We start from the raw sequence: 20,941 nt of genomic DNA on the forward strand, positions 1-20,941 counted from the left end.
ACAGAAAGAATGGCTCATTCAAAAGAAAAAAGAAACAATAACAATTGTCCTGAAAAAGACCCGATGGCAGATCTATGAGACTAAGACTTGAAAGCACTTGTCTTAAAAATACCTAAAGAACGAAAGGAAAATGTGGAGAAAGTCAAGAAAACAACGTATGAACAAAATGGAAATATCAATAAAGAGAAAACTTAAAAAAAAACTAAAAAGAAGTTATGGGGCTAAGAAGTACAATAACTGAAAGGAAAATTCACTGGAGAGATTCAAAAGCAGATTTGAGCAGTCAGAAGAAAGAATGGGTGAACTTGAAGATAAGGTAATGGAAATTATTGAGTCTGGAGAACAGAAGGAAAAAAGATTAGAGAAAAATGAACAGAGTTGTAAGGACCTATGGGACACCATCAAGCAGAGCAACATACACTTCATGGGAATCTCAGAAGGAGAAGAGAGAAAGAAAGAGATGGGAACAATATTTGAAGAAAAAATGGCTGAAAACTTCCCAAATTTGTTGAAAGACATGAACATAAACGTCTAAGTCCAACAAATTCCTAGTAAGAGAAACTCCAAGAGACCCATATCTAGATAAATAACCAAACTTCACAAGACAAAGAGAATCATGAAAGCAAAAAGAGAAGTGACTCATCATACACAAGGGCTTATTGATAAAGTAATGAACAGATTTCTCATCAGAAACTTTGGAGGCCAGAACGCAGTGGGCCAACATATTCAAAGTGCTAAAACAAAACAAAACAAAACAAAACAAAAAAACCTGTCACCCAAGAATCCTATATCCAGCAAAATTTTCCTTCAAAATTTTGTACAGAAGAAATTAAAGCATTCCCAGATCAACAAAAGATGAGGGAGTTTATTACCACTGGACAAGGGAGTTTTGCAGGGTGAAATGAAAGGACACTAGACAGTAGCTTAAAGCTGTATAAAGAAATAAAGATTTCAATAAAGGTAAATAATGGGAAATTATAAAAGCTAGTATTGTTAACAATGGTTTGTAATTCCACACTTTATTTTTTACATAATTTTAAGAGACCAATGCATTTAAAAGAATTACTAGTTTTGGGGCACCTGGGTGGCTCAGTCAGTTAAGCATCTGCCTTCAGCTCAGGTCATGATCCTAGGGTTCTGATATTGAGCCCTGCATCGGGCTCCCTGCTCAGCAGAGAGCCTGCTATACCTCTCCCTCTGCTCCTCCCCCTGCTCTTGCTCTCTCTCTTGGACTCTCTCTCTCTCTCTCAAATAAATAAATAAATCTTTAAAAAAATTACTAGTTTTTGTTTTCAGGTACACAGTGTATAAGGGTGTAATTTTGTGACATCAGTAACCAAAAGGTGTGGGGATAGAGCTGTAAAGGGCAGAGATTTTGTATGTTATTGAAGTTAAGATGGTATAAATTCAAACTAGTGTTATAACTTGAGGATGTTAAATGCAATACCCATGGTAACCACAAAGAAAATAGTTATAGAATATACACAAAAGGAAATCAGAAAGGAATTTAAACATTTCACTACAAAAAAATCAACTGAACACAAAAGAAGATAGTAATAGGAAATGAAGGACATATAAAACTATGAGGCTTATAGAACACAAAAAGCAAAATGACAAAAGTAAATCCCGCCTTATCAGTAATTAGCTTAAATGTAAATGGATTCAACTATCCAATCAAAAGACGGAGATTGGCAGATTGGATAAAACACATGATCTAACTATATGCTCTCTGTAAGAGACACACTTTAGATCCAAAGACACAAATAGATTAAAAGTGAAAGAATGGGAAAAGATATTCCTTGGAAATAGTAACCAAAAGAAAGCAGGAGTGGGTATTCCAATATCAGACAAAATAGACTTTAAATTTAAAAATTTTACAAGAGACAAAGAAGGACATTGTATGTTATAAAAGGTCCAATACAGCAAGAAGATAAAACAATTATGAGCATTTACACACCTAATGACAAACCGTTAAAATACATGAAGCAAAAAAGGACAGAATTGAATTGAGAAATAGAGAGTTCTGCCATAACAGTTGGTGACTTCAGTACCACACTCTTGTAATGGATGGAATGACCAGACAAAAGGTAAGTAAGGAGACAGAGGACGTAACCATTATGATAGACCAACTAGATCTAACACACATATACAGAACACTTTACTCAACAACAATGACATACACATTCTTCTCAAGTGCACATGGGACATTTTCTAGGATAGACCATGTGTTAGGTGATGAATTAAGTCTCAAAAGATTTTAAAAGAAAGATATTTTTTTAAGTATCTTCTCTGACCACAATGAGATGAAGTTAGAAATCAATAACAAGGGGCGCCTGGGTAGCTCAGATGGTTGAGCGTCTGCCTGCAGCTCAGGTCATGATCCCAGCATCCTGGGATCGAGTTCCACATCAGGCTCCCAGCTCAGCGGGGAGTCTGCTTCTCCCTCTGCCACTCGCCCTGCTTGTGCTCTCTAGCTCTCTCTCTCTCTTTCAGATGAATAAAGTCTTTTTTAAAAAAAAAGAAAAGAAATCAATAACAAAAGAAAAACATAAAAACACACAAATTTGTGGAAATTAACACACTCTTAAACAAATGGATCAAAGGAGATGTCACAAGAGCAATTAGAAAATACATAGGGCTAAACGAAAACAAAAACAGAACACCACAACATATGGTACACAGAAAAAGCAGTGCCATGGGGGAAATCTATAACCAAAAACACTTATATATATAAAAAAAAGAAAGATCTCAAATCAGCAACCCAACTTTACAACGTAAGGAAGTAGAAAGAGAAGAACAAACTAAACCCAAAGCTAGCAGAAGGAAGGAGATAAAGATTAGAGCAGAGATATATGAGATACAGAATAGAAAAGTAAAGGAAATCAATGAAACCAAAAGCTGGCTCATTAAAAAGATCAACAAAACTGACAAACCTTTAGCTAGATGTACTAAGACAAAAAGGGAGACGATCATATCAGAAATTAAAATGAGGATATCACTACCAATTCTACAGAAACAAAAACGACTTGGGGGCCTGGGTGGCTCAGTTGGTTAAGCGACTGCCTTCGGCTCAGGTCATGATCCCGGAGTCCCGGGATTGAATCCCACATCAGGATCCCTGCTCAGCGAGGAGCCTGCTTCTCCCTCTGACCCTCTCCTCGTCATGTACTTTCTCTCTCTCATTCTCGCTCTCTCAAATAAATAAATCTTTAAAAAAAAAAAGAAATAAAAACGACTATAACAGAGTACTATGAACAACTATGTGCCAACAAATTTGATAATGTAAATGAAATGTAAAATTCCTAGAAGCACAAAATCTACCAAGACTAAATCATGAAGAAACAAAATCCGAATAGATCTATAACTAGTAAGGAGATTGAATCAGTAATCAAAATATCCTCATAAAGAAAAGCCCTGAACGTGATGGCTGCATAGGTGAATTCTACCAGGCATTTAAAGAAGAACTAATATCAATCCTTTTCAAACTTTTCCAAAATATTGAAGAGGAAGAAACTCCTCCCAACTCATTCTATGAGGCCAGCATTACCGTGATACCAAAGCCAGACAAAGACACTACAAGAAAACTTATGAACATTTATGAAGAGTGATAAAAAAATTCTCAAAAGTAGCTAGCAAACCAAATTTAGCAGCATATTAAAAGGATTATACATCATGAACAAGTGGGATTTATTCCTAGAATGCAAGACGGTTCAACACACAAAACTAGATCAATATATACCACATTAACAGAATGAAAGAGCATGAAAAAGAACATGATTGTTTCCATTTGGCAAAATTCAAAATAAAAACATGCAACAAACTAGGAATAGATGGAAACTGACACAACATAATAAAAGCCATATGAAAAATCCACAGCATTGGAATGCCTGGGTGGCTAATTTGGTTAACTCTCTGCCTTTGGCTCAGGTTATGATCTCAGGACCATGGGATCGAGTCCCGCATTGGGCTCCTTGCTCAGCAGGGAGCCTGCTTCTTCCTCTGCTTGCCGCATCCCCGCTTGTGCTCACTCTCACTCTTTCTCTGACAAATAAATAAATAAAATCAAAAAAAAAAAGAGAGAGAGAGAGAGAGAAAAGAAAAATCCAAAGCAAACATTATATTCAATGGTAAAAGACTGAAAGCTTTTCCTCCAAGATCAGGAACAAGGCAAGGTTGCCCACTGTTACCACTTCTCTTCAACATAGTATCAGCAATTCTAGCCAGAGCAATTAAGCATGAAAAAGGAGTAAGACATCCAAATTAGAAAGGAAGAATTAAAATTATCTGTTTGCAGGTGATATGATTTATATGTAGAAACCCCCAAAGATTCCCCACAAAAGAACCTGTTAGAACTAATAAATTTCACAAAGTAGCAGGATACAAAGTCAGCACACTAAAGTAGGTAGCTTTTCTATACACTCATAATGGACAATCTGAAAAAGGAATTATGAAAACAATTCCATTTACAATAGCATCAAAATGGTGAAAATCCTTAGGAATTAACCAAGTAGGTAAAAGTCTTATACAATGACAGCTACAAAACACTGATGAAAGGAATTAAAGAAGACATAAATAAATGGAAATGGACCCCATGTTCATGGATTGGAAGACTTAATATTGTTAAGATATCAATAATACTCAGGGGCCTGAGTGGCTCAGTCGGTTGGGCGTCTGCCTTTTCTCAGGTCATGATCCCAGAGTCCTGGGATTGAGCCCATGTCAGGCTCTCTGCTCATCAGGGAGTCTACTTCTCCCTCTCCCTCTGCCTGCCGTCCCCCCCTGCTTGTGTGCATGCTTTCTCTCTCTGCCAGATAAATAAAAAAATCTTATTAAAAAAAGATATCAATAATACCCAAAGCAGTCTACTGACTCAATTGACTCCTTTTTTAAAAAAAAAGATTTATTTATTTGAGAGAGAGAGAGAGACAGAGATAGCAAGAGAGAGCAAGAGCAGAGAGGAGAGGGAGAAGCAGGCTCCCCACTGAGCAGGGAGCCTGATGTGGAGCTCTATCTCAGGATCCTGAGATCATGACCTGAGCCAAAGGCAGACACTTAACCAACTGAGCCACCCAGGCACCCTGACTCAATTCATTCCTTATGAATATCCCAATGATGTTTTTCACAGAAATAAATTAAGCCCATCCTAAAATTCACATGGCTTTTAAGGAACCCTAAATAACCAAGGCAATCCTGAAAAACAAGAACAAGCTGGAGGATGCACATTTCCTAATTTCAAAACTTACTACAAAACTATAGTGATCAAAACAGTCTGGTACCAGCATAAAGACAGACATACAGACCAATGGAATGGAATGGAGAGCCCAGAAATGAACCCTTGTATATACCCAAATGGCGAGGATGCCAAGACCATTCAATGGGGAAAGGACAATCTATTCAACATATGATGCTGGGAAAACTCGATATCCACACGCAAAAGAATGAAGCTGGACTCTTACCTGACACCATATGCAAAAATTAATTGAAAATAGATCAAAGACCTAAATGTAAAACCTAAAATTATAAAACTCTTAGAAGAAAACATAGGGCAAAAGTTCATGACATTGGATCTGGTGATGATTTCTTAGGTATGACATCAAAAGCACAGACAATAAAAGAAAAAACAGACAAATTGGACTTCATAAAAATTAAAAACTTGTATGCATCAAAGACACTATTGACAGAGCAAAAACACAACCCACAGAGTAGGAGAAAATATTTGTAAATCATATGTCTGATAAAGGATTAATATCCAAAGTATATAGAGAACTCCTAAAATCCAACAACGAAAAAAGCAAACAACCTGACTCAAAATATAGAGAGAATTCCTAAAATCCAACAACAAAAAAAGAAAACAACCTGACTCAAAAAATGGGGATAGGACTTGAATAGACATTTTCCTAAAGATATACACATGGCTTGGGGTGCCTGGGTGGTTTAGTCATTAAGCATCTGCCTTTGGCTCAGGTCATGATCCTGGGGTCCTGGGATCGAGCCCCACATCAGGCTCCCTGCTCCACAGGAAGCCTGTTTCTCCCTCTCCCACTCCCCCTGCTTGTGTTCCCTCTCTCGCTGTGTATCTCTCTGTCAAATAAATAAATAAAATTTAAAAAAAGATATACACATGAAAAGATGCTCAATATCACTAACCATTTGGGGAATACAAATTGAAACTACAATGAGATAACCACCTCATACCCATTAGGATGGCTACTGGGTATACACACACACACACACACACACACACACACACACACACACATATACATATTTACAAAAGGCAGAAAATAACAAGTGTTGGTGAGGATGTAGATTGCTTTGTGCACTGTTAGTAGAAATGTAAACTGGTATACCACTATGGAAAGCAGTATGGCAGTTCCTCAAAAAATTAAAAATAGAATTACCATATGATCCTGCAGTTCTACTTCTGGATATATACCCTCCAAAACTGAAAGCAGGATCTTTTTTTTTTTTTAAACATTTTATTTATTTGACAGAGAGAGACAACAGCGAGAGAGGGAACACAAGCAGGGGGAGTGGGAGAGGGAAAAACAGGCTTCCCGCTGAGCAGGGAGCTCGATGCAGGGCTCAATCCCAGGACCCTGGGATCACGACCTGAGCCGAAGGCAGACGCTTAACTGACTGAGCCACCCAGGCGCCCCTGAAAGCAGGATCTTGAAGAGATATTTATGCACCCACGCTCATAGCATTATTCACAATAGCCAAAATGTGGAAGAAACCAAAAGTGTCCACCAATGGAGACCTTGAAGACACTATATTGAGTGGACTAAGCCAGTCACAAAAAGACAAACACTATGATTCCTCTTATATGGGGTGTTTAGAGTAGTCAAAATCATCAATACAGAAAGGAGAATGGTGGTTGCCAGGGCTGGGGGAGGGGGAAATGGAGAGTTATTGGTTAATTGGATTAATAGAGTTTCAGTTTTACAAGGTGAAAGAGTGCCCGGCATGGATGGTGAAATTGGTTGCACATTAGGAGTGCATTTACCACCACTGAATGGTACACTTAAAAATGGATAAGATGGTAGATTTCATGTTATGCATATTTACCACAATAAAAAAATTGGGGGGAACAAAACTACAGGAGGGAAGGTGTGGGTAGAAATGGAAATAATTTATACAAAGGACAGTGATTTAAATTATACCCTGAAAGATTTGAGTGTGAATAGAATAGAATTCATTGAGCTTTTTAGCTCTAAACCATCTCAGACGTGATATCTGCCTATTGTTTATCCACTGGTATGGTCTCTAATAGCATAGATATGAGCCATTTTCCATCAATCTTTGTGGCTTGCCTGTCCTGTTTCATGCTATTACTACATGGCAAAAACGTTGACCTGGAAGATAGCAGACCATGTTCTTGAAATGGCTTTTTTTTTTCTCTTTTTAAAAATTTTTTGAATTAACATATAATGTTTATTTGTTTCAGGGATACAGGTCTGTGATTCATCAGTCTTACACAATTCACAGTGCTCACCGTAGTACATACCGTCCCCAGTGTCCATCACCCACCCAGCCACCCTGTCCCTCCAAACCCCCTCCACTCCAGCAACCCTCAGTTTGTTTCCTGAGATTAAGAGTCTCTTACGGTTTGTCTCCCTCTCTGGTTTCATCTTGTTTCATTTTTCCATCCCTTCCCTTATGATCTGTCTTGTTTCTCACATTCCTCATAGCAGTGAGATCATATGATACATGTCTTTCTCTGATTGACTTATTTCACTTAGCATAATACCCTCTAGTTCCATCCACGTTGTTGCAAATAGCAAGATTTCGTTTTGGGTTTTTTTTTTTTTGATGGCTGCATAATATTCCATTGTGTGTGTGTGTGTGTGTGTGTGTGTGTGTGTGTGTGTACATATATATGTGTATATATATGTGTGTATATATATATATATATATATGTATATATATATATATATATATCACATCTTCTTTATCCATTCATCTGTTGATGGACATGTACACTCTTTCCTCTTTCCATAGTTTGGCTATTGTGGACATTGCTGCTATAAACATTGGGGTGCATGTGCCCCTTTGGATCACTACATTTGTATCTTTGGGGTAAATACCCAGTAGTGCAATTGCTGGGTCATAGGGCAGCTCTATTTTCAAGTTTTTGAGGAAGTTCCATACTGTCTTCCAGAGTGGCTGCACCAGCTTGCATTCCCACCAACAGTGTAGGAGGGTTCCCCTTTTTCTGCATCCTTGCCAACATTTGTCGTTTCCTGACTTGTTAAGTTTAGCCATTCTGACTGGTGCGAGGTGGTATCTCATTGAGGTGCTTTTTTTTTTTTTAAAGATTTTATTTATTTATTTGACAGAGAGAGACACAGCGAGAGAGGGGACACAAGCAGGGAGTGGGAGAGGGAGAAGCAGGCCCCCCGCGGAGCAGGGAGCCCGATGCGGGGCTCGATCCCAGGACCCTGGGATCATGACCTGAGCCGAAGGCAGACGCTTAACGACTGAGCCACCCAGGCGCCCCTCATTGAGGTTTTGATTTGTATTTCCCTGATGCCAAGTGATGTTGAGCACTTTTTCATGTGTCTGTTGGCCATTTGGATGTCTTCTTTGGAAAAATGTCTGTTCATATCTTCTGCCCATTTCTTGATTGGATCATTTGTTCTTTGGGTGTTTAGTTTGATAAATTCTTTGCAGATTTTGGATCTAACCCTTTACCTGATATGTCATTTGCAAATACCTTCTCCCATTCTGTCAGTTGTCTTTTGGTTTTGTTGACTGTTTCTTTTGCTGTGCAAAAGCTTTTTATCTTGATGAAGTCCCAATAGTTCATTTTTCTCCTTGCTTCCCGTGCCTTTGGCGATGTTTCTAGGAAGAAGTTGCTGTGGCTGAGGTCAAAGAGGTTGCTGCCTGTGTTCTCCTTTAGGATTTTGATGGATTCCTGTCTCACATTTAGGTCTTTCATCCATTTTGAGTCTATATTTGTGTGTGGTGTAAGGAAATGGTCCAGTTTCATTCTTCTGCATGTGGTTGTCCAATTTTCCCAACACCATTTGTTGAAGAGATTGTCTTTTTTCCATTGGACATTCTTTCCTGCTTTTTCGAAGATTCGTTGACCATAGAGTTGAGGGTCCATTTCTGGGCTCTCTATTCTGTTCCATTGATCTATGTGTCTGTTTTTGTGCCAGTACCATACTGTCTTGATGATGACAGCTTTGTAATAGAGCTTGAAGTCCGGAATTGTGATGCCACCAGCTTTGCTTTGCTTTTTCAACATTCCCCTGGCTATTTGGGGTCTCTTCTGGTTCCATACAAGTTTTAGGATTATTTGTTCCATTTCTTTGAAAAAAGTGGATGGTATTTTGATAGGGATTGCATTAAATGTGTAGATTGCTCTAGGTAACATAGACATTTTCACAATACTTGTTCGTTCAATCCATGAGCATGGAACGTTTTTCCATTTCTTTGTGTCTTCCTCAATTTCTTTCATGAGTATTCAATAGTTTTCTGAGTACAGATGCTTTGCCTCTTTGGTTAGATTTATTCCTAGGTATCTTACGGTTTTGGGTGCAATTGTAAATGGGATCGACTCCTTAATTTCTCTTTCTTCTGTCTTGTTGTTGATGTATAGAAATGCAACTGATTTCTCTGCATTGATTTTATATCCTGCCACTTTACTGAATTCCTGTATGAGTTCTAGCAGTTTTGGGGTGGAGTCTTTTGGGTTTTCCACATAACGTATCATATCATCGGCAAAGAGTGAGAGTTTCACTTCTTCTTTGCCAATTCAGATGCCTTTTATTTCTTTTTCTTGTCTGATTGCTGAGGCTAGGACTTCTAGTACTTTGTTGAACAGCAGTGGTGATAGTGGACAAACCTGCCGTGTTCCTGACCTTAGGGAAAAAGCTCTCAGTTTTTCCTCATTGAGTATGGTATTCGCTGTGGGTTTTTCATAGATGGCTTTTATGATATTGAGGTATGTACCCTCTAGCCCTACATGTGAAGAGTTTTAATCAAGAAAGGATGCTGTACTTTGTCAAATGCTTTTTCTGCCTCTATTGAGAGGATCATATGGTTCTTGTTCTTTCTTTTATTAATGTATTGTATCACGTTGATTGATTTGCAGATGTTGAACCAACCTTGCAGCCCAGGAATAAATCCCACTTTGTCATGGTGAATAATCCTTTTAATGTACTGTTGGATCCTATTGGCTAGTTTTGGTGAGAATTTTTGCATCCATGCTCATCAGGGATATTGGCCTGTAGTTCTCCTTTTTGATGGGGTCTTTGTCTGGTTTTGGGATCAAGGTAATGCTGGCCTCATAAAATGAGTTTGGAAATTTTCCTTCCATTTCTATTTTTTGGAATAGTTTCAGAAGAATAGGTGTTAATTCTTGTATGTCTGGTAGAATTCCCCCGGGCAGCCATCTGGCCCTGGGATCTCTTGTTTGTTGGGAGATTTTTGATTACTGCCTCAATTCCCTTAGTGGGGTTATGGGTCTGTTCAGGTTTTCTATTTCTTCCTGGTTCAGTTTTGGTAGTTTATATGTCTCTGGGAATGCATCCATTTCTTACAGGTTATCTAATTTGCTGGCATAGAGTTGCTCATAATACGTTCTTATAATTGTTTATATTTCTTTGGTGTTGGTTGCGATCTCTCCTCTTTCATTCATGATTTTATTTATTTGGGTTCTCTCTCTTCTCTTTTTGATAAGTCTGGCCAGGGGTTTATCAATCGTATTATTCTTTCAAAGAACCAGCTCCTAGTTTCGTTGGTCTGTTCTACTGTTCTTTTGGTTTCTATTTCATTGATTTCTGCTCTGATCTTTATTATTTCTCTTCTCCTGCTGGGTTTAGGCTTTATTTGCTGTTCTTTCTCCAGCTCCTTTAGGTGTAGGGTTAGGTTGTGTATTTGAGACCTTTCTTGTTTCTTGAGAAAGGCTTGTATTGCTATATACTTTCCTCCTAGGACCGCCTTTGTTGCATCCCAAAATTTTGAACAGTTGTGTTTTCATTTTCATTGGTTTCCATGAATTTTTTTAATTCTTCTTTAATTTCCTGGTTGGCCTATTCATTCTTTAGTAGGATGCTCTTTAGCCTCCATGTATTTGAGTTCTTTCCAACTTTCCTCTTTTGGTTGAGTTCTAGTTTCAAGGCATTGTGGTCTGAAAATATGTAGGGACTGATCCCAATCTTTTGGTACTGATTGAGACCTGACTTGTGACCCAGGATGTGATCTATTCTGGAGAATGTTCCATGTGCACTAGAGAAGAATGTGTATTCTGTTGCTCTGAGATGGAATGTTCCGAATATATCTGTGAAGTCCATCTGGTCCACTGTGTCATTTAAAGCCTTTATTTCCTTGTTGATCTTTTGCTTAGATGATCTGTCCATTTCAGTGAAGGGGGTGTTAAAGTCCCCCACTATTATTGTATGAATGTCAATGTCTTTCTTTGATTTTGTTATTAATTGGCTTATATAATTGGCTGCTCCCATGTTAGGGGCATAGATATTTAAAATTGTTAGATCTTCTTGTTGGATAGACCCTTTAATTATGATGTAGTGTCCTTCTTAATGTCTTATTATAGTCTTTGGTTTAAAATCTAATTTGTCTGATATAAGGATTGCCACCCCAGCTTTCTTTTGGTGTCCATTAGCATGGTAAATGGTTTCCCACCCCCTCACTTTCCATCTGGAGGTGTCTTTGGGTCTAAAATGAGTCTCTTGCAGACAGCATATCAATGGGTCTTGCTTTTTTATCCAATCTGATACCCTGTGTCTTTTGATTGGGGCATTTAGCCCATTTACATTCAGGGTAACTATTCGAAGACATGAGTTTAGTGCCATTGTATTGCCTGTAAGGTGACTGTTACTGTATATTGTCTCTGTTCCTTTCTGGTCTATGTTATTTTTAGGCTCTTTCCTTGCTTAGAGGACCCCTTTCAATATCTCTTGGAGGGCTGGTTTAGTGTTCACAAATTCTTTTAGTTTTTGTTTGTCCTGGAAGCTTTTTATTTCTCCTTCTATTTTCAATGACAGCCTAGCTGGATACAATATTCTTGGCTGCATATTTTTCTTGTTTAGTGCTCTGAATATATCATACCAGTCCTTTCTGGCCTGCCAGGTCTCTGTAGATAGGTCTGCTGCCAATCTAATGTTTCTACCATTGTAGGTTACAGACCTCTTGTCCCGAGCTGCTTTCAGGATTTTCTCCTTGTCTCTGAGACCTGTGAGTTTTACTATTAGATATTGCGTTGTTGACCTATTTTTATTGATTTTGAGGGGGGTTCTCTGTGCCTCCTGGATTTTGATGCCTGTTTCCTTCCCCAAATTAGGGAAGTTCTCCACTATAATTTGCTCCAATATACCTCTGCCCCTCTCTCTCTTTATTCTTCTTCTGGGATCCCAATTATTCTAATATTGTTTCGTCTTATGGTATCACTTATCTCTTGAATTCTCCCCTTGTGATCCAGTAGTTGCTTATCTCTCTTTTTCTCATCTTCTTTATTCTCCATCATTTCATCTTCTATATCACTAAATCTCTCTTTTGCCTCATTTATCCGAGCAGTTACAGCCTCCATTTTTATTGCACCTCATTAATAGCCTTTTTTATTTCAACTTTGTTAGATTTTACTTCTTTTATTCCTCCAGAAAGGGATTCTCTAGTATCTTCTATGCTTTTCTCAAGCCCAGCTAGTATCTTTATAATCGTCATTCTTAACTCTCGTTCTGACATCTTACTAATGTCTGTATTGATTAGGTCCCTGGCAGTCGATACTGCCTCTTGTTTGTTTTTTTTTTAGGTGAGCTTTTCCGTCATCATTTTGTCCAGAGGAGAATAGATGAATGAGAGAACAAAATGCTGAAAGGGTAACAATGACCCCAGAAAAATACACACTAAACAAATCAGAAGAGACCCAAAACTGGGGGGGAATGAAAGGGGAAATAAAAAGAATATGATCAGGCTGGTGAATAGAACAGAGCCACACACTAGATTTTGGGTGTATTTTGGTCTGTTAGAGGAAATTGCCACCCAAATCTTAAAGAAAGAAAAACTTGGGGCACCTGAGTGGCTCAGTCATTAAGCGTCTGCCTTCAGCTCGGGTCATGATCCCAGGGTCCTGGGATCGAGCCCCGCATCCAGCTCCCTGCTCCATGGGAAGCCTGCTTCTCCCTCTCACACTCCCCCTACTTGTGTTTCTCTCTCTCTGTGTCAAATAAATAAAATATTTTTTAAAAAAAAGAAAGAAAAACTTATATATATACAAAAATAAGGGTAAATACAATGAAGGGATGGAATATGACTGTAAAGACAAAAATTTTAAAAGATTTTTAAAAAGGAATTGATAAAATAATAAGTTGGTTGAAAAAAGAATGAAAAAATTTAAAAAAAAAGAGAGAGAATGAGATCAGGCGGGAGACTAGGATAACGTCATACACTAGATTTAGGGTATATTTTGGTCTGTTAGAAGAAACTGTATCCCAAAATTTTAAAGAAAGAAAAACTTATATATATGCCAAAAAGAATGTTAAATACAATGAAGAGATAGAATATGACTGTAAAAATGAAAATTAAAAAAGATTTTAAAAAAGGAATTGATAAGATGTTGGTTGAAAAAGGAAAGAAGAAAATTTCAACTAAAAAAATAGAAAAAGAAAAAAATAAAAAACTTTAAAAAATTAACTTTGAAAGACTAAAGAATCATGGAGGAAAAGCCATGAATTCTATGTGCAGTATTCCCCTAGCGCTGGAGTTCTGCCATTCTCAATTGATCAGTAAACTTGGTCTGGGCTGGCTGTTCTTGCTGATCTTCTGGGGGAGGGTCCTGTTGCTGTGGTTCCCAAATGTCTTTGCCGGAGGCAGAATTGCCCCGCCCTTGTCGGTCCGGGCTAAGCAATCTGCTTGGGTTTGTTCTCGGGAGCTTTTGTTCCCTGCAAGTTTTCCGTACAGCTTTGGAGGACGAGAGTGAAAATGGCGGCCCCCCCCAGTCTCTGCCCTGGAGGAGCCGTGAACTTGGGGCCCCACTCCTCAGTGTGTCCCCAGAGAAAAGCAGTCAGTCACTCCCGTGTCCCCGGTCTCCAGCCACACTCCGTGCTCACCCGGCCTGTGACCGAGCGTTTCTATCTCTGGCACCCGACCCCGTGTGGAGTCTCCAAACCCAGCAGATCCCTGCAGTGCATTCCTGCGCTGCTCCTCCTGGGCGAGGAAGGGGAGTCTCCCCAGCTCTGCCACCTTTTGGGTTCCTGCTGGAAGAGCAGTGGCCCGACTGGGCCGCAGATCACAGTTTATGGCAACCCCGAGCTGAGAGCCCGCGCCTCGGCTCCGTCTCTGCAGCCGGCTTCCCCGCTCCGATACCTGGGAGCTCTGCTGCGCTCAGGCACCCCCGGTCTTTCTGTGACCCCGAGGGTCCTGAGACCACACTGTCCCGCGAGGATTCCACCCCCCCGCTTAGCCACTGCAGCGACGTCCCTCAGCAGAGCTGACTTCTAAAAGTTCCGGTTTTGTGCTCCGCGGCTCTATCACTTGCCAGAAGCGGCCGACGGAGGCCCCTTCCCCCGCCATCTATCCTCCTGAATATCGCCTCGGATTCACTTCTCCGCACGTCCTACCTTCCAGAAAGTGGTCACTTTTCTGTTCAGAGAGTTGCTGCTATTCTTTTCTTCGATCTCCTGTTGAGTTTGTAGGTGCTCTAAATGGTTTGCTAACTATGTAGCTGAATTCCTGGGACCAGAGGAGATTTAGGTCTCCTACTCCTCCGCCATCTTGCTCCTCCCCCGCCCCCCAGTGGCTTTTGTAACCTGGCTGGGTTTGCTTGCGGTTTTGACAGAATGCTGCCTCAGTTGCTCTTATCTCTTATTTTTAAAAAAAGGGCCAGGCTGGCTGCCCCACATGATAAGGCTGGATTGGGGAGGGACCAATAAGTTGTTCTTGCTTTCTAGGAATGATTCCACCATTTTATTCCAGCTTCCTGTTTCCTGTGACGCCAGATTTGAACATTCTTCCTGAACTTATGTTAGAAGCCTTCTCCTTAGCTTTAGTGAGCTCCTCTCTGCTCATATTTGTGGGCAAGAAGATTGCCAATTACCATAACTACCATGTGAATTCCAACCAGGTGAGATGACAGGCCTTTCTCTTATTTCCTCTGACCCTTACATCTTTGTTCTCTGATCTGAGCCTCCTGCTAACATGAAGACTAGCCAGAGAGTCAGTGGGACCATAATTTGAATTATAATTACCAAAGGATTTTTGAGGAGTGTGGCATACTTAACTTTGAAGTCACTTAAATTAACATGAGTGTTATTCCCCCAGAACAGCTATGGTGTAGGGAGGCAAGAAGTTAACATATGGCATCGTGTTGTTAAGCTAGCAGAATTCCTCTCTTCTTAATTTTATCTTTCTTTCCAAGTCCTTAGGAGTCAACCACATACTGAGGCGCATTAAGAAATGCTAGGGAATATCAAAACCAGGCTACTAACATAATTACATTGCCCTCCCAGGAACAGTCCTTCTTTGTTTGTTTGTTTAATCTCCCCACTATTCTAAGTTTGGCCCTTTTCCTAGAACTCCAAAGAGAAATGTGGAAGCAAGAGGTGTCCCACTTTGGTTTTGAGATAGTATATAAGGGAGAGGGGAAAAATAGTACTATGTTTCCCTCTGCCATTCTAAGTCCCCGTAATCATGTGAAAGGGAATAATAAGACAAAAAGCTCATTTCTCACTTTTGAAAAAGTGCTTTTCTCATGATGGCTGCTAAAATGAAGTTAATCCAGGAATCAGATTCGCCATCCTTTTGTTCTTTCTAAGAGTATTTCAGTGTTGTCTGAAGTGATGGAAACAATCTTATTGTCATACATGAGAAATAGACAGTATACCTTGAGTTCAAACTCAAACCTGCATTCTTCAACAAACAGTGGGCCAAATGTGTTTGCCATTTCTTTATAGGATTTAATAGCCATCGGCCTTTGCAATGTCATCAGCTCATTTTTCAGATCTTGTGTGTTTACTGGTGCTATTATCAGGACTATTATCCAAGATAAGTCTGGAGGAAGACAACAGGTAGGTTGGAATAGAATTTTATCTCTAATATAAAACATTTATATCTATTCATATGTATACTCATAGAAGGGTATTTTATTAGTTTAATCATGTTGCTTCTTTATTTTTTTATTTAAGATTTTATTTATTTATTTGACAGAGAGATAAAGAGAGCACAAGTAGGCAGAGTGGCAGGCAGAGGGAGAGGGAGAAGCAGGCTCTCCACTGAGCAGGGAGCCGGACATGGGGCTTGATCCCAGGACCCCAAGATCATGACCTGAGCCGAAGGCAGCCGCTTAACTGACTGAGCCACCCAGGTGCCCTGATGCTTTATTTTTTTTAAGATTACATTTATTTATTTGAAAGAGAGAGAATGAGAGAAAGCATGAGCAGGGGGAGGGGCAGACAGAGGGGGAGAAGCAGACTCCTCACTAAGCAGAGAGCCCAAGGGGGAGCTCAATCCCAGGACGCTGAGATCAAGATCATAGATGCTTAACGGACTGAGTCACCCAGGTGCCCCATGTTGCTGCTTTAATGTTATGTTTGCTGGAAAGATCTCTTGGAGGAACTTGGATTTCATGCTTGCCTAAATTTTTGCTTAGACTTTTGTCTTAAGCTATTTGTGAGTGTAGAACTTGAAAGTCATTTTCTATAGAAATAGTATTCTATGTGAGCGGTTTCTATGTATTAGCCTATAAAAATCCATTTTCCATGTGACATCCCCTAAAGAAAAATATTTCAGGTAAACTAACCATCACCTCTTAACATTGTTTTCTAAGGAAGGATATATACCCAGTTCTCATCTGGGAAAGCAAATAATACAACTCTCCCCATCCTAGCTGCAGAACTAGAAACTTTCCTGGCTTCCTCAAGGGGCATGGCAAGAGGCTTTCATGATAGAGTAAGGCCTTTGTCTAGATGAGCCTAGAAACTTTATGACTGGTCTGCCTTGGAATATGAGCAAATCATCTAGGTCAGATTCTCTTCAGGTATGCTGAATTAGTAAACTAAATGTGTGGGTCAGAGGGGAGAGGGAAGGGGAGGATGATGGTAGAGAGGGCTCTAAAGGCCAGCTCTTTGTCTAATTGCAGGCATGAGATTCTGTAAGTCCAATGTCCACGGGTTCTGACCTGGCTAGATAGAAATTCCAGCTCTACCACATGGGAGGTGTCCCCACTCAGCTCTGCAGCATGATGAAATGTCAGAGAACTATCAGCATCCAAACTGGAGTAAGCCCAGAGAATGGGTCAGGGTTCAGAGGGCAGAGAAACAGTGACAGAGGTCAACCACAAGCTTAGGCCTCAGACGCGGGGTAGAAACTAAAGTGTCAGATGAATGGACACTACACTTTAATGGGAGAAGATAAAGTGTCCCCATTCATGGGTAAATAGAGGTGAAATGTAAGGTGAAAGCCAATAAAAGTCAGCAGGGGCAAGAGCTTGGGTCTAGAGTAAGACCATGTCATGTCACTTCACATGGACTCGGTTTTGTCACAGAGCTTTTGCCAGACATTCTGGCCCATAAAGTGTAGCTCTTTTCCACCACCGTTGGACAGAAAGAAGGAAAGTGGGCTCTGTGAAAAAGAAGGTTGTTCTCTGCACATGTGTAAAAACATTCAAGTCAAAAGGAGGGGATTTCCTGATAAGAGGTGGAAATGGCCATCCCAGACGTTAGTCCCCACTAACTTTTAACAACATGCCTTGTTTATTTGGTAGGTGAGCATAAGATGCATGTGGGGAGAAATGATGCACACAGCTGGAAAACACTAAATCACAGGGCAAGTAACATTAAGTGCAGAATAAGTCTTATGACTAAAAAGTGCCCTAATCATACTACAAGAAGGAGACGGATGGAGGAAGTGGACTTCCGTGTATTATTGAAAGAAGGTTAGGGGTTGGGGCGCCTGGGTGGCTCAGTCAGTTAAGCGTCTGCCTTCAGCTCAGGTTATGAATCCAGGGATCGAGCCCCAGGTCAGGCTCCCTGCTCAGCGGGGAGTCTGCTTGAGATTCTCTCCCTCTGCCCCTCCCCCCACTCGCTCTCTCTCTTTCTCTCTCTCTCTCTCTCTCTCAAATAAATAAATAAAATCTTAAAAAAAAAAAAAGACGGGTGCCTGGGTGGCTCAGTCATTAAGCTCATGATCCCAGAGTCCTGGGATTGAGCCCCGCATCAGGCTCCCCGCTCCACGGGAAGCCTGCTTCTCCCTCCCCCACTCTCCCTGCTTGTGTTCCTGCTCTCACTATCTCTCTCTGTCAAATAAATAAATAAAATCTTTTTAAAATTTTTTTTAAAAAAGAAAGAAAGAAGGTTAGGCTATGTATAGATAGCAGGAAGGAAGAAGGGCTTCAGTTCAGCTTGAGTTTAGCCTGTTGGACAAAGTGCCCCCTTTAGAGGTAGCCTGGGGCTCTCATTCTATTTTCTGCAGCTGCTGCAGCATTGTTCTCCTATGCAGCACATTTCCCTACCAATGACTTCCCTGTGGGGCAGTGACACTTCACAGAGGGGCATTCTCCTAAGGATGTTGGTCAGCCATTCCCTGAGACCTGAATTTGCCCAGTAAATTGCTGGTTTGGGCAGAGAATGCCAGTTGGTCCCTGGCCCTGGAGGCACTGGGGCTCTCCAGCCTCCACGCTGAGTTTCTGTTCTGGACAAGCAAGGGCCTCTGAGATTCATTTAGCCCTCCTTATCCCACAGCAGTGGGGTGTTCTCACTATCCCTCCTCTCTGGGGATTTTTGAGTCACTTTGCCTGACTGAGGACACTCTAATTTCTTCAAAGCTCCTCAGGACTATAGGAAAGAGAAGCTAAGGGGCTGGCTCTGTACCTCTCAGACCCAACCTGCCACCAAAGGCCACTTCATTTTTTTTTTAATATGGATTTCACTTTAATTTTCCTTGTCTAGAACCCACTTATCTTCACCGGTTGCAGCAAAACCTATTGGTTCTTCCAGTCATGGCCTGGCCCCGCAGTGTGGGCAGGCCAGGGCAGAGGGGATTTGAAGAGCCCCAGACCTGTGGCCAGTTGGACTGTCCCCCACTCCATCGCCAGGTTCATCTCATTCTGACCACTGAGTTTCCCTGTTCTCCATGATTGGGCTCTTTTCCCTGTTCCCTGATTTCCAAGGATTGGCCTTCTAGCCATGTCCCCAAGCTCTGAGAACTGCTTAAAAAAATAATTATTATAAAAGAAAGAAATGTGTTGTATTCTTTTTAGAGGAAGCAAATGGGGCAGTTGGAGAGTGCTGGTCAGGCAGTTGGAGTCAGCTGGTCAGGTAGATTGAAACCTGACTCAGTGGTTCCTAGACGTGTGACCTTGGGCAAGTTACTTTTGCTTTTTGAGGCTCTAGTCCTCATCTGTAAGATGGGGATAAAGATAACTTTTCAGTTGTAAGAATTAAATTAGATGATAGTAGTGCTTATCATAGGGGCTGTCACTTAAGAGGCTCAAAAATCGTAGCTTTGGGAGCCTGGGTGGCTCAGTTGTTAAGCGTCTGCCTTTGGCTCAGATCATGGTCTCAGGGTCCTGGGATGGAGCCCTACATCGGGCTCCCCACTCAGTGGGAAGCCTGCTTCTCCCTCTTTCACTCCCCCTGCTTGTGTTCCCTCTCTAGCTATGTCTCTGTCAAATAAAATCTTTAAAAAAAAAAAAATCTTAGCTTCTACCCCGGGTCCCTAAGGCTCTGGCCAGTACTTGGCAATCTACTCTTCAATTTCATGGAATCCACTGTGTATGGAGTAATTGGTGTCTGAGGGTCCACATGTTGATAGTGGCTGTGGCTTGTGAGAACTCACAGTGCCTTGAATTCCCAATAAGAAGGCTAAGTCAGTTTTTGTTCAAGAAAACCTGGGGAAGTGATGGAAAATGAGAGCAGGATAGCAAAATATGCACGAGATGTAAAGTTCTACATGCTTGCTGTCTTCACACCCTGTTCAGACACTGAGTCTGAGATTCTGAGCGCCATCAAGCATCCTCCTAAGGCACGAGGCCACCAAGCATGGCCCTCTAATACCAAAGTCCACTCCTTTGTGTGTGCAGCCAAGGGAGACACAATTATTGGCAGGCCTCCCAACCCTCTCTCAGCAGCAAATTTTATGAAATTCAGTGTCTCAACTGTACTCATTTAAATCTAGGTTTTATGCAGCTTTTTTTAGCATCTACATATCTTTGTTTCCTTTAGTCTGAAGAACTTGGAGAAAAGAAGTGGTAGGTAGGTCAAGCCTACCCAGAGACACCAAAAAACCAAAACACCAAGCCAAACAGACAAAAACAAAACAAAACAAACAAGAAAAAAGAGAAGTGGTAGGAAGGAAAAGTCCTGATGAATTTTACTATGCTGACCAAAGTAGTTTTTCTACAGTGCCAACAAAGACCATCCTAAGGGAGACCCTTACGCTAGATCCAGCAACAGGCATGTGTACATTGGCTGGAGGAGCTTATGGTCTCAGTTACCTGTTTCGGTTCTAAAGGGTATAAAATGTTTGTCCGTAGAACTTCCTGAGTTTCAGTTGTAGTTGTCCATTTTCCTGAATCCTCCTTTCAACACTACCATCAAGTGGTGTCAGCTGCAAAGCAGCCGGGATAGGGAAAGAATGAAGTAGGAAATTGAATTCCTTGCTATTATTTTCAGTGATGCATTTATACGCAAATAGCAGTGAGCAGCGAGAGGGAATCCAGTAGGAAGCTTTTTCTTTTTTTTTTTCCACTCCTAAAAAATAGAGAGAATTCGAGAATCATTGCTGAGCAGTTCACTTAATGGTTTAACTTTGAGGGACTCCCTCAGTTCTTGCTTGTTTATGCCATTGTTCCGATTCGTGGTTTGTTTTATCTTACCCCACACATATCCCCCAACATAGTGGGTGATTATACTGCTTTGTATCACTTTTTCTTATTAGGGGCTTAAATGATGGAGATTTATCCATGGAGGACATATTGAGT

General features: G+C 40.7%; 1 protein-coding gene and 1 long non-coding RNA gene across 5 annotated transcripts in view; one reads left to right on the plus strand and one right to left on the minus strand.

The window, feature by feature from the left end:
• The window catches only part of SLC26A8 (solute carrier family 26 member 8), a 91,495-nt gene that overhangs the window by 53,005 nt on the left and 17,549 nt on the right, over positions 1–20,941 (plus strand). For all 4 annotated transcript variants that reach the window (XM_073884976.1, XM_025862357.2, XM_073884975.1 and 1 more), the window contains 2 exons: positions 14,941–15,088; positions 15,918–16,031. In XM_073884976.1, coding sequence (XP_073741077.1) covers positions 14,941–15,088; positions 15,918–16,031 — 262 coding nt within the window. The remainder of the gene's footprint in view (positions 1–14,940; positions 15,089–15,917; positions 16,032–20,941) is intronic.
• Positions 20,325–20,941, minus strand: part of LOC141371188 (uncharacterized) — a 47,465-nt gene continuing 46,848 nt past the window's right edge. Inside the window, exon 4 of the long non-coding RNA XR_012375943.1 lies at positions 20,325–20,711. This is a non-coding gene — a long non-coding RNA (uncharacterized lncRNA). The remainder of the gene's footprint in view (positions 20,712–20,941) is intronic.

The sequence above is a fragment of the Callorhinus ursinus genome, unplaced genomic scaffold, assembly GCF_003265705.2.
Source record: "Callorhinus ursinus isolate GAN/ISIS: 27379988/994484 unplaced genomic scaffold, GSC_fseal_2.0 scaffold59, whole genome shotgun sequence".
NCBI lineage: Eukaryota > Metazoa > Chordata > Mammalia > Carnivora > Otariidae > Callorhinus > Callorhinus ursinus.